Source organism: Paramisgurnus dabryanus, chromosome 12 (assembly GCF_030506205.2).
Source record: "Paramisgurnus dabryanus chromosome 12, PD_genome_1.1, whole genome shotgun sequence".
Lineage (NCBI taxonomy): Eukaryota > Metazoa > Chordata > Actinopteri > Cypriniformes > Cobitidae > Paramisgurnus > Paramisgurnus dabryanus.
Genome location: NC_133348.1, coordinates 18,184,521 through 18,197,418, shown reverse-complemented (window position 1 = coordinate 18,197,418; position 12,898 = coordinate 18,184,521). Strand labels below are relative to the sequence as shown.

The window sequence follows — 12,898 nt, the reverse complement described above, 5'->3', positions numbered from 1 at the left end:
GTGGTGGCACTAATCCGCCATTGCCAATTGCAAGAATAGAAACAAAGTTCCCGGCGCGGAGTAATACCGTACCTCACAGGACATCTAATACAAGTCAATGGAGTTGGTAAAAACTATGATAAAACCTGTTGGAATGCGTCTTTTGCAGCGATTTTTGATGTTGTGTTTTACTCAGAAATATGTCACAACGTTCACAGGGACTTTAAGTGGACCTTTGGACATTGTCTTGACGCACTTCCAAATCTATCTATTACCAGTAATAATTTAACCTAAGAGGTGCATCACAAGAGGACTTCTTGAAACCAAAAGTGTGAACTAAAAAAGGCAACACCTACGCAACAAAGCTATGTGTTTCCATTTCTGCTTATTGCCTGCGAAATGTTAAGGTGGATGTTGAAGTCTGAGATCTAATGATAATGTCTTCTCTTTTGTGATGGGGCACCATATAGCCTGAGGGTGGCAGCTCTTATGTCTCCACCTGCTGAGAACTCGGGAAGATTAAGAGCAGCAGTGCATCTGTTACCCTACATGACTAGAAACAGCAAAGAAGTGTCACACTATTCACTCATAAACACGTCCCTGTAAATTATAATCCCTGCGCATGGAGTTGTAAACTTGTCGCTTACAGAAGACACCTTCATATTAGCCCCTCTGGTGAATGTCACCCTGCATCCATAAAGCTCATCATTCATTACTGACTTTAAAATCAATGTGTACATTGTTCATGTTGAGCACGAATAGCAGCAACAAATCAATGCGAGTTAATGAAAGTTAATGATTAGGTGCGAGTCGAATTTACACAGGCAGGCGGACTGTAAAATTAACAAAAGGCGGTTAATAATTATTCGCACATGAGATGAGAAGTCTAACATTAGACATGCAACAAAAATTCACTGCATAAGCTATTCCAGCACCCACAGCTATATTCATGGCGATAAACGGTTAACTTTTATAAAAGTTAACGTACACACAAGTTGGGGTACGGGCAATTTGTCATCTCCAATTCAAACCTGCATATCTTAAAATGGTGGGAGGAAACCGAAGTATCTGGAGTAAACCTTCTTGCTGTGAGGTACAGTGATTCCAACTGTGCCACTCTACCACCCCTGTGTTTTTCTAAAAAGCACTTATTATGTTGCTAAAAACAACATTATTTTGTGTATTTTGTATGTGTTTGCGTAGTTTATTGTTAAAAAAACCCATTATTTTTCACATACCGTACATTATTGTTGCTCCTCTATGCCCTAGGAAGTAAACAGTTTCCTACAATCCGCATGTTTGTTGTAGTCCAAGAAAAGAGATTTAAGTTGGAAACGATAATGTGTGTCATCGTTTACTTTGGGATTTGTACCTTTTGCATACCGTTAACATGTACTAATGAGGGCTGGGCTGATACCACTTTTCATATCTCATACAAATGTCGATACCAAAAACCTTGAGTATCTGTCGATACCAATCCAATACCATCTCTATCGTCCTTTTAATAAATTAAGCTGCAAATAATACATTTGTTAACCCTACATAAAGCATTATGCTTAAACAGAGCTACAGAACTCAAACGTTTTACTGTGCAACAAATGACTGTGCAAATTCAAGACTCAGTGAAACATTGTGCAATACTGCTGCTTCATTTTTTATTTAAATTTTTCAAACAGACTAGTAGCAAAAAATGTTAAATTCAAAAATGTATTTAAGGTGACGCAAGTCACACTTTATGCCAAGTTGCCATGACAGTTCAGGGGTCTCATTTATAAAGCGTGCACGCAAAGGTTGTGATCTATAAAAAACAAACTTAATGGGAGAATAGGCTTGAAGGGTGGGATCTAAGGATGATTCATGTATGCACACTTGCAGGTGATTTGTGATTCATAAAGGGAACATTGCTTTGTTTTATAAGTCTTAATATTTGTTGGCATTATGCCATTTTTGGCTTTTGTGCGTACGTAGAAGTTTAGTAAAGATCCTATGCACAGTTTTATAAATGAGATCCCAGGACCGTGTTGGTATCGGATCGGATTGTAGTCCCCGACTTCTACATATTCGATACGGCCAGTTTCGCCAATAGCGGACTAACATCGATAAAGAATATCGGATCGGCCCACCCCTAGTAATTACACCCTTACACACCAAAGGAAATGTAAAACCGTGAATCAGATAATTGGTGCTCTTTAAAGGGATAATAAAAAAAAAGTAAATTCTGCCATCATTTTCTCACCCTCGTGTTGTTACAAACCTGTATACATTTCTTTGTTTGGATAAACACAACTGAAGATATTTTGATAGGAATAAATGTAACCAATCCGAGAGGCCAACTGACTTCTATAGTATCATCCAATTATGGAAGTCAATGGGGCCTCTGATTGTTTGGTTACAAATACTCCTCAAAATATTTTCCTTTACATTCATTAGAACAAAGAAACGTATACAGGTTTATAACATGAGAGTGAGTAAATGATGACAGAGCAAACATTTCAATGGGATAGTTCATCAAAAATGAAAATCGTACGGATACGCATTCACCACAGAAAAAAATACCAATTCAAATTCGTAGCCCAAAGTGTGTCTACACCAGACTGCTAAATTTAACTAAAAATCAAATTAAAGCTTATAAAGAAAGAAAGAGAAGTTCTAAACTAAAGGATGCATACTGTTCCACACAAGCAAAGAGATAGGAAGAAAAAATGCTTTGTTTGTGCATTTGTGATTGATAACATGGCCTTTGTAAATAAATCAATATATAAATCAAATGTGAATCACAGACTTCTCTCTTCGCTGGTGATCATTTGTCTAAAAACGACACAGAAGTACTTCTTAAGAGTTAGTGTGAAACTGACCTTATTAGTGGTTTGATCTTGTGCCCCCAAGACTTTAACTTCCCTTTCAAAAATCCTCTAAATGATGGTTCCCTGATGAGCAGGCGCGCACATTACTCAACAGATTCGACACATTTCTCACCCCTTGTGTTTTTAAATACTTTGACTTATCTGATCATCCTTTCAGCCACTAAAATAAAAAAGAAACTCTCAAAACTTGTTACCCATATTTAAAGACATCCACTGAATTTTGTAACAAAATTGTCTCAAAACGTTTGCTGCTTCACCTGGACCTTAAAATGTGGGTGAAAATAAGGCACACAGGCCAGGAAAATGTTGCTTAGTAAAACCCACGAAAGAACCTCTTCATGTGGGAGTTATATGAAAGAACAGTGACATAGCTTGTGTGATGAGAAATAAGGATGATGTCAATACCCAGGATGAGGAAAGGGTGTATGATTTTTACATTTTATGTGGAGCTGTTGACAGATGGGTCAAACTGATAATCATAAGCAAAATAATATTCATACAAAATATTTAATTTTGCCAGAGACCTGAAACTAACATCAAGTTGATGTGGTGTGAACTACCTAATGGATTTCTTGTGCTCACTTTACAGTTAAGCACACCTGATACTGCAGGAGAGCAGAGAAACAGGGGATGGCAGCAGGGACAGTGAAGGACTAATCATTAGGGCAGCTATTAGCCTCCAACAAGTCAGTACCCCAATTACCCAGCCAGAGCCCCGAAGCTTGATAGAAAAAGACAGAGTAATAGGAAGAGGAGAGAGAGAGAGAGAGAGAGAGAGAGAGAGAGAGAGAGAGAGAGAGAGAGAGAGAGAGAGAGAGAGAGAGAGAGAGAGAGAGAGAGAGAGAGAGCGCAAGTGGACGAGCGAGAGAACTTGCAGCATGCTGAGAGGGAAAAAAAATGGGAAAAGAAGACGAGATTAGGAGGGTAATGTCAAAAAGGACAGAGATAGTGGAAAATTAGCTCACTCTATATGACTGAACGTGAAAGATGGAAATTGTTGAAAGATACGAAGATGAAAATGAGAAGTGGTGAGTGCAGGAGCCCTAGAGAGGTGGTGGGTTAAAATTCTCCATGACCTTTCAGACAAGCTGTAACACACAGAATCATTATGGAGCAGACAGTCTTCTCATAGGCTTAATGGAAACACCATCAGCAATCTGTGTTAATACTAATCAAAACGTTGCCTTTAGGCCAGAAAGTTTTTTTTATATTTTATTCAACTTGAAAGACACTGTAAAGGGCGTCAGAACAAGCTGGTGTGGACGCACCATGGAAGCAGAGTAGCGTCCCTTTAAAAGGACTCTTTGCAAAGATAAACATAGTGTACATAATATTTCTTTAACTAAAGGGGTGACATTGAGGTGACTGTGTTTGTTAGCAACAAGACCTTGGGTACTCTTATGGGTAATTTATTATTGGGTACTATAAATGGATATTTAAAAAAAGGGTAAATAAAAAAGTATAAATAAAATGACAAGAAAATAGCACATTTCACCTATATTTAAAGAAAAGTTTACAGAAAAATAACAATTCTGTCATTGTTTACGTAACCTCAACCAAACAAATGAGGGGCACCATTCACTTCCAAAGTTTTTTTTTCTATTATGGAAGTGAATGGTGCCCCTGATCTGCTTTGTTATAAATATTCTTCAGAATATCTCCCTTTGTGTTCAGCAAAACAAAATAGTAAAGGTTTCTTTAGAACAACTTCTAAGATGAACAGTAAATCATGATAGAATTTTATTTTTCAATCAACTATCTCTTTAAAAGCAGTTTACAGAAAGACACACACACACACACACACACACACACACACACACACACACACACACACACACACACACGATTTAATTGGGTTTTGCTTCATTACCCGATTCTTTAATCTGGTGATTCAGTGATTATTTAATCTAGTGATTCAGTGATTCTTTTATCTAGTGATCATGCTTGAAGAAAAACAAGGTCACAAAGACCTTGGTCATGCTTTACGGATTTGTATAAAGATCCTACTGCCCAAATTCCATTGTTGGATCAAAATGAAATATCAAAGTCTGAGCTATTCAACTTAACGAATAGTGCCACAAAACCACGAGCTGAACAAAGAAAAAAAATATAAATGAACGCATACTGGAACGTACAAAGGTTTTTAAGTTAGTGAATAATTTCGTTCTTTTATCCCCAGACATCTCTTTTCTCAAATGAGTAGCAATGCATTTTTAAGGGGTGTAAGAAGTGGAAGAAATGTGCACAGCTCTCTTTAGCTCTCACCCTTCAAGCCCACTGATGCAGCATGCATTACATTTGCACTACAGAACAGACCTATGGCACGCCAGGCTGTCAGTTAATGTTATCATCATAGGTGCAGTGTCGCGCTAGGCTCCATGTCACTGTCTGTCAGTTAAATCACAGCCTCCCCATCAAAAAAGCTTTTTTGAGCTTCATGTCGACCCATTTCCATCATACTTAAATGTGCTCTTGCCAATGCAAGTCTCCACATCCAGATTTCTGGACCATTATTTTGCATGAACTCATGCACACTGTTAGATCCTGATTGCAGGATGCAATGTGTTTTTTTTTTTAAAAGTGACTGGAAAGATCACTCAATCGTCCATCGGTTCATATCAAAACTCAAAAGTAAACTTAGCTGCATCCAGTCAGCCAGGATATAGAAACAAAGTGACGATATTTCTAAGTGCCCTTGTAATGTATGACATTTAAAGGGGCAATATTTTACAATTTTATTTACATTTTCATATCTTAAGGTCTATCGAACCAAAAAAGCTTCAATTTAGCTTTTCAGGAGAAATTATTATTCCCTCTGATCCTTTTTAATTTGCTAATGCATCTTGAGACTGGTATGCAAATAACTTGCGTTACGCTAAGGTTATACAATGCCATTCATTCATTTGGGCTAAGAGCCAAATTGCTAAATACTGAAAAGCCACTTATATATACACACACGTAGGTGTCATATGTTAATTCTCTCATAGCTGACATAATAGCAAACTAATCAAGTCAACAAATATGGTTTGTAAGCACATAACCTTTTTTAATAATTTTTTATGTTTAACATTCAAGCACTGATTACATCAGCTGCCCTGTTAGGTTTTTGTATTTTTTCCCTGTTTTTTCTTTTCATTGTCAATTCAGTCAAATCTCTCACGTGTCCTCACTTTGAAGTAGAACGGCCCGTGAATCATCTCTCTTTTTATTCATTAAAACCTGTCATTGGCTCCATACGAATCTAAATAAATTGCTCGCACAACAGCAAGTAAACACCTGCCATGAAAGTCACAAAATTAAATATTGATGTCTATTAAAAAAGCGTACAGGCACAGCATTGAACCCAATACCACTACTGGTGCCTTCCTCCGATGTTATTATATACAAATCCACTAGTATATGTGACCGCTACAACTGCTCTGTTGCTGCATCGCATTAACTTGCTAAAACAAAACAAAAAACGGAAAATAAAAGAAAATGTGCGCTTTGGCAAAAATGCGTAGATGTTACATTAAGGAATAAAAATGTGGAGGTGTCAAAATAAAGGTACTTCATATCGATATTTTATTTGTGGCATTGGTGCATCGGATCTTTAGAAATATAACCAATGTATCGTTCCATATTGATGTATCGTTACACCCTAACAGACCCCCATGGTAACTTTGCAGCAGAAGATAATATGTTTACAGCCGGGTATAAAAAGTGATTTTTTCTATATAGTTAATTTTGCCCTTCGTGACAACTGTGAGCGGTAGTTAATTTTTTCGTAAATAATTTTATTAAATTATATTAAGCCTTAAAGTTCTGCATAATTAAGGCCACGGCCACTTGAGTGACAGGTGAACTGTCACTTCTTTCCCTACTGTTGAGCTACGCAGGCGTGGTTTCAGCAAACAGCCACCCATGTCCCGCCTCTTTACCCATTTTTGGTTATCCGCAAGTGATGCACGGCCAAGATGGCGACAGCAGGCTCCACCAACTACTCTTCACAAAAAGAGCTTAAAAAACTTCCGTCACAGACACTACATCCATATTTTTACAGTTTTTATTTTTCATCTTTTTAAACAATCAGCTATAGGACCTAATGTCCTGCAGTTAGTGTGAACTGCATGATTGTCTCCGCAGAACAGAGTCTGTTCCAGAGCAATGGAGCGCTTTTCATCAACGTGTGTCTGCCCGGTCAGCACATTAATTATCTTTGCCATGTACCAACCCCCCACCAGCTGCTGACTTGGTGTTAAATGACTGCTGTGCCTCCTTTTCCTAGAGGTCACCAGCACATTCATATCCCACCAGAGGCCATCAACACACATGTACTGAAATGACCTCTCTGATTGCCCGCTTGCAGTGTTGAGTGCTCCGTCTATGGCTTTCTTGACCCGACGGATGACTGACTAGCACCTTACAAAACTAGTAAATGGAATGACGTTAATAATATCCAACCCTAGAACTGTAATGAGTAGTTTGCAAATGCAAAACTAAATGAAATTCCACTAATCACCTTAACACTGTGGTGATTTTACTAATAATAAAGTTAGTCCACCGTTTTAAAGATAAGGTAATCAAAGTAATCAGATCAGAAAAACAACTCTCTCAATTCACGAAACGGCTGTTGAGAAGTACCAGAAATGGTAGCTGACAAGTGTTCTGAGAATAATCAGATGAGATCATAAAAAAAGGAAAATCAAATGAAAGTTGCATGAGTTATTTGTATTTAATTGCCATATGTTTCATGTCACTGACGGAAAAAATTAAACAGAAAGTCTGCTTTTGACAGCGCAAGTAGCACAGCATGTTCTGAAAGAAAACAAGCCATACTGAGGCTCATCATTGAGTTATGGTGACAGGGCTGAATCTGATCGCTATCTGTTACAAACCGCCACTGACCAACAGGTCATGAGGATCAGCTGACACTGACGCTGCAGACCTGTCCAGTGGTGCGCGGTGTCTTATACACTTTAGATGAAGTCATTGGAAGACAACGGTCTCTTTAAAAAAAAAAAACATTTTTGTACAACCAGGCTGCATGCATCATTTCGTGAAACAAACAGATTAACTGCCTATACACAAATGTAGCTGATGAAACAAAAGTACTCAAGCAAAGGATGCAAAACCTGTAAATGTGTAAAGGGAAAAAGATGCTGCCTCTAATGAGAGGGTTTTACAATCAAAACCTAAAATTAGGATAAAAGTTTGTTGCAGACAAAAAACACATTTGCAGACAAAGACTGAAGTTATGAACTTCTATCAAGAGACCACACAATTCAATTACTGGTAGTTCTTTCTTCTAGGGCTCTTTATATATTGTAAGGAGAGCCGTCTCATCACAGAGCTGTTCTAGTATGCATTGTTATATTGGTACATTTTATTTTGTTATTGGTTAGTGGTTAAACGGATCCGTGATACGTACAGCCCAGGCAATCTTTAAAGTAATGTGCAAATTTCAGGGCTCGCAAAATCGCTAGCCGACGTCCCGGGGCTATTGTGCCTTGCAGGAGGACTACCAAAATGCATCTCTGCACTGGCCGTCAGGCTATCTTGACTCATAAGGAGGAAATATATTTAAATGCTTATGCATTACCTCACAGATTTTAAGAGAATTAATTATGTAAATACCAGCCCATAGAAACTCTTTCTCCCAAATTAAATCCATTATTTAACAATGGATGAGGATATTAAGGGGAGAGCATAGGTTGTAGTCCTTGTAAGTTGGGCACATACAGGAATCTGCCACAAACAGTAATCCCAACATGAGGTGAATAAACTACAGCAACCGCACCCTGTTCCTTCAGTCTTCCCCTGACAGCTTGTGAATTAATCAGGCAGTAAACAAAGCCAAGGGAGTATGAAATGATTGGGAGAGAGAAAGAGAAAACGAAAGAGTAGAAAAGCACGTAGAAAGCCAATCCGAAATATTGAATAAGATCAAGCTAGACTTACCCTGAGCCAGCATACTGAATTCCAAGAAGAGAGCGATGTGGTAGAGCTCCATGGCCTCTTCTGCACGGCTCATGCATCCTCTCCCAGCCACCAGAGCCTGAACTTCACCCAAACTGCCTTCGGAGGGGCTCCCACGCAGAACCAACGAAAGGTCCACTACATCGGTATACATGCATTGCAGGACCACACGGGCATATTTTTTAGGGATGATGGATTCATCGAGAATAATCCGGGTGGGGGTTTGCAGAGTGCGCTCGGTGATCTCCTCCCCCGACCGGATGCGTCGTTGCAAGAGATTGCGGAAAAATGGCGAGCGGGCTGAGAGCACAGCCTTGTGGGCCCTCAGCTCCTCATCAGGTGAGCTATGGCTTACACCTGCGCTTCCAACCCCCCCAATGCTCGGAGCAGGTCCGCCTGCTCCAAATGCTTCCACAAGCTCGGAGTCGGAGGAAAAACTAAGCAGAGAGTCAAAATACGGCATGTGCTCGCAGAGGTTTCGCATGTCCGCTTCCAGGGAGTTAGGAGTACCAAATTCCTCGCTCAGCCTTACCAGCACATCCACATTCTGCAGCCTCGCATCTTCTGAGCCCAGCTCGCCTGTATAAAGGTAATGCAGCAATGAGGAGAACATGGGCGCATCCATGCCTGCCGTGCCAACATCCAACAACACCTCAGCCCCGTAGCCTGGTGATGAAGAAAGTAGAGTCTTGAAGAACGGGCAGCGTGCAGCCAGGATGGCACGGTGGGCTGGGAAGCAGGAATCCTGGAAGATCAGGTCCACATCAGTGCAGTACTTGTGCTGATAAAGGGTGGCCAAATCCCGCTGCAGGGTACGAACCTCGGGCCTAGCCAGGCCTGCCTGCAGACTAAGCTCTTTGAGTGCTGCTGTGCCCTCGTACTCTTCCACCAGGGCATTAACGTCACGGACATCCCACCCTGAGAGGAGCTCACGCATCTGCCGAGCATGATCAGCCGACCGACTGGACTTGCGTCGCTTAATGAATCTCCTCTTGAGGGTTGCCAAACCGGAGCTCTTTTTCTTCTTGTCCTGAGGTTTTTCAGGGCCATGTTCTAGGCTGTAGAGCTTAGACTCACCGCCATAACCCTGTGGTGCATAGGAGGAGCCTAGAGACAGAATAAACACATTGTGTTAAGAGAAAGAAAGGAGAAAGTTGTCAGCCTGAATATAAATGAATTGTAAGGCCTGCTGAAGTTTATTCCAGATAAGTGCAATCTGAAAAGATGCTCTTTTTTAAGTGTTAGTAATACATTTGACTTTTAATGACAGAGCACAGATGGCAAAAATCGGAATGCAAAGCCAACTCTATAAATGTTATTTAAATTGAACCTACGAAACACCAAAGAGATTTATCTTCAGGCAAAATGCAAGTGATTTTTCAGGTGTTTTTTAATATGTTGAGTGACATTTTCAAAATGTATGGAAATTCGAGAACAAATCCATTACAATTTATCTCATATTTGTAGACGTGCAATATACTCCGATCAGACTTTGCTGTCACACTGCATATAAACAATTCAGTTTCAAATGGAAAGAATGCATCCACAAACCACTTTGAACTTTTCCCCCGATCTAAATCTCTAAATTTTTACCTGCCAAAAAAAAAAGGGAAACTATGAAGTCATGTAATGTCCACCCCAGCATAGCTAATATCTATCTCCCTGACGACACTTCATGTTTCTATCCAATGTTCCACTTCTCATCGCAGGCCCACTGTCATGCATGGTTTAGCTTTTTAAAAGCGCCATTATTTTACTGATCTCACAGACAGCAAAGACATGAAAATATGCAGTTAAACCCAAAACTCTGTGGGGTACGAGACAAAAAGCGACTGACAGTTGTGATACAATTTCCAAGCTTTTAAATAAATGAATACAGCCAAATGTTACAGTGAAAGAATGAGTACTATCCCAGCTGGTAGAAAAAGTAATGAGATTTTTTTTCTATACAGTTAGATCGGTATCTCAAAATGCGTATTGCTCTCTTTACAAACACAATGAGAACTGTTTTAAATGTTAATGTTATTTTTTTAAGATTTCCTGTTCTTATAAATGATCTTCTGGTTTCTGTTAAATTGCAATGTGAGCCACTGAAAAACCATACTTCTGATATATGTGTTTAAAGACGAGAAATATGTAACACTGCTTGCACAGCGCATTTTCAGGCTGTCAAATCGGAAACCATGGTAAATTCAGGAACTCAAAATGACAAAATATTGGCCAATATATTGAGCATATCTATATGTTTATAATTAAACATATCTGACCATGTTTAATTATAATTGAAAATTGGCAACATAATGGAATCAAGGGCAGCAATTCTGAAAGTTTACCTATGAAGGTCTGCTGGGTCTGCGAGTTACCCCCGAATCGAGGTGAACACGAGTGTGGGTAGCTGGAGGCATTCACACCCATCCTCTCCCCCCTTCTTCCTCCACTTAGTCACCCCGCTGGATCATTATGGATGAGCGTCGGAACTCTGACTAGCTCACTGCTCCGCTCATTGAGACCTATATGAATGTAGTGGCACTGCAGCGATGTCAGTCATTCCTGTGAAAGAGACAGAACGAGAGGAAGGAATGGAAAGAGTAAAACAAGAGTCAACAAGATGTAGAGAGTCATTAAATTTGGATAAGCATCAAGTTTTTCACTATAGAAAGAAACTTGGCACAAACGAAGATGAGCCTTGATTTCTGTAAGCACAAGTGATTCATCAAGTCTTAATGCTGTACTGCTGATTTAATTTAAAAAGATGAGTGTTTTTGTTTCTTTTTACTCTTTATTATCTGGTACAATGACATTGAATTGTTCTTGTTCTAATCTGAAAAGAAATAACAATACAATCAAACTAACCAGACTACATATGTAGAGCTTTGATGTTTACTTCAGCTTTTGAAGGCCATTAGAATAGCGCTGGAGGATTTGGACTTATTTAAACCCTCCAACTGATGTCATGCTAATGCAATCTGACACAAAGGCACAACTGGCTTGTTTGCTCTAGCAAAACAACTCTTTATAGTCCTTTCTAATCTCCAAACTTTGGCCTGTGACCCCGCTTTGGCCTTGAGCGTTCAAGCCTACATGTTCACACCATCGGCACATCATTTCTAAAATACCAGACATCCTCCTTTGAACTGAACTGGCAACTAAATGCCCGTTTCGCTGCCAAATATGTATTTTCATGGGGAGGTGTAAGGCTGGGTTTTGCCGTATCCAGATGAAGAACTATTGCTCCTTCCAGTTATTTATGTTTCACATTACATTCCAACACTGTGCCGCTGGGATCACCTCATAGGGGGAGCCCACGACAGTTTAGGGAGATATAAACGCCTAACATCCCCCACTTGTGACATTGAGAGTGGGGGAAAAGAAAAGCATTTTTCCAGGCCGAAAAGAGCAGTCAGCAAAAAGGCTGAGGAGACAGAGAAGCAACTTTCGGTAACTTACAGAAAACCACTTGTACGGGAACAGTTTTCTAGACTAAGAATTAACTGAGTATCTACACATAGATAATCAACAATACAATGTCAGCTGCCATGATTAACAAATCAGGAAAAAGTGAGGACTGCAGGATTTCATTTGGGCCCATTTCAATTGCTTTAACAGTTTCTATTCACTACACGCTTTTGCAACATTTAGCTGTTGTGTCTATTAACGCTGTGGTGATTCAGAAGTGTTTCAATGAATCAGTGAATCTGTAATGACAGTCTGTACTATTGTGCGAATTTGAAAATCTGACCCATGGCTACTTCTGTATGTGCTCATTCAAGAAAATATGCTCTCACAAAAAAGCATCACTGATAATGTGAAATTTTTTTGAATTATTCTCATATCATAATCATAAACTAATGCCAAATTTATATCTATACAATAAATGTGTGATGCGATCTGGAAAACTCATCTAAAGGTGAAACTTTTTACTTTTTTAAATTTTGATTTCATGTGAATGCTAGATGTTCAAGCCCTTTCCAGCCACCCTTTTATCATAGCTTGTCTGACACAAAATTTAGGGATATCTGAAGTCGGCTGATCACTGTGATTTTGAGGAACAGCATTTTAAGAAAAGCGTGTTTAAAGAAAGGCAATGAAAAGAGAAG

General features: G+C 39.4%; 1 protein-coding gene across 2 annotated transcripts in view; it reads right to left on the bottom strand.

Annotated features, from left to right (window-relative positions):
- btbd7 (BTB (POZ) domain containing 7) overlaps nucleotides 1-12,898 on the bottom strand; it is a 50,447-nt gene that overhangs the window by 15,853 nt on the left and 21,696 nt on the right. For both annotated transcript variants that reach the window (XM_065255812.2, XM_065255813.2), the window contains exons 2-3: nucleotides 11,135-11,351; nucleotides 8,784-9,908 (exon numbers count right to left, since the gene is read on the bottom strand). In XM_065255812.2, coding sequence (XP_065111884.2) covers nucleotides 8,784-9,908; nucleotides 11,135-11,216 — 1,207 coding nt within the window. In that variant the 5' untranslated portion in view covers nucleotides 11,217-11,351. The remainder of the gene's footprint in view (nucleotides 1-8,783; nucleotides 9,909-11,134; nucleotides 11,352-12,898) is intronic.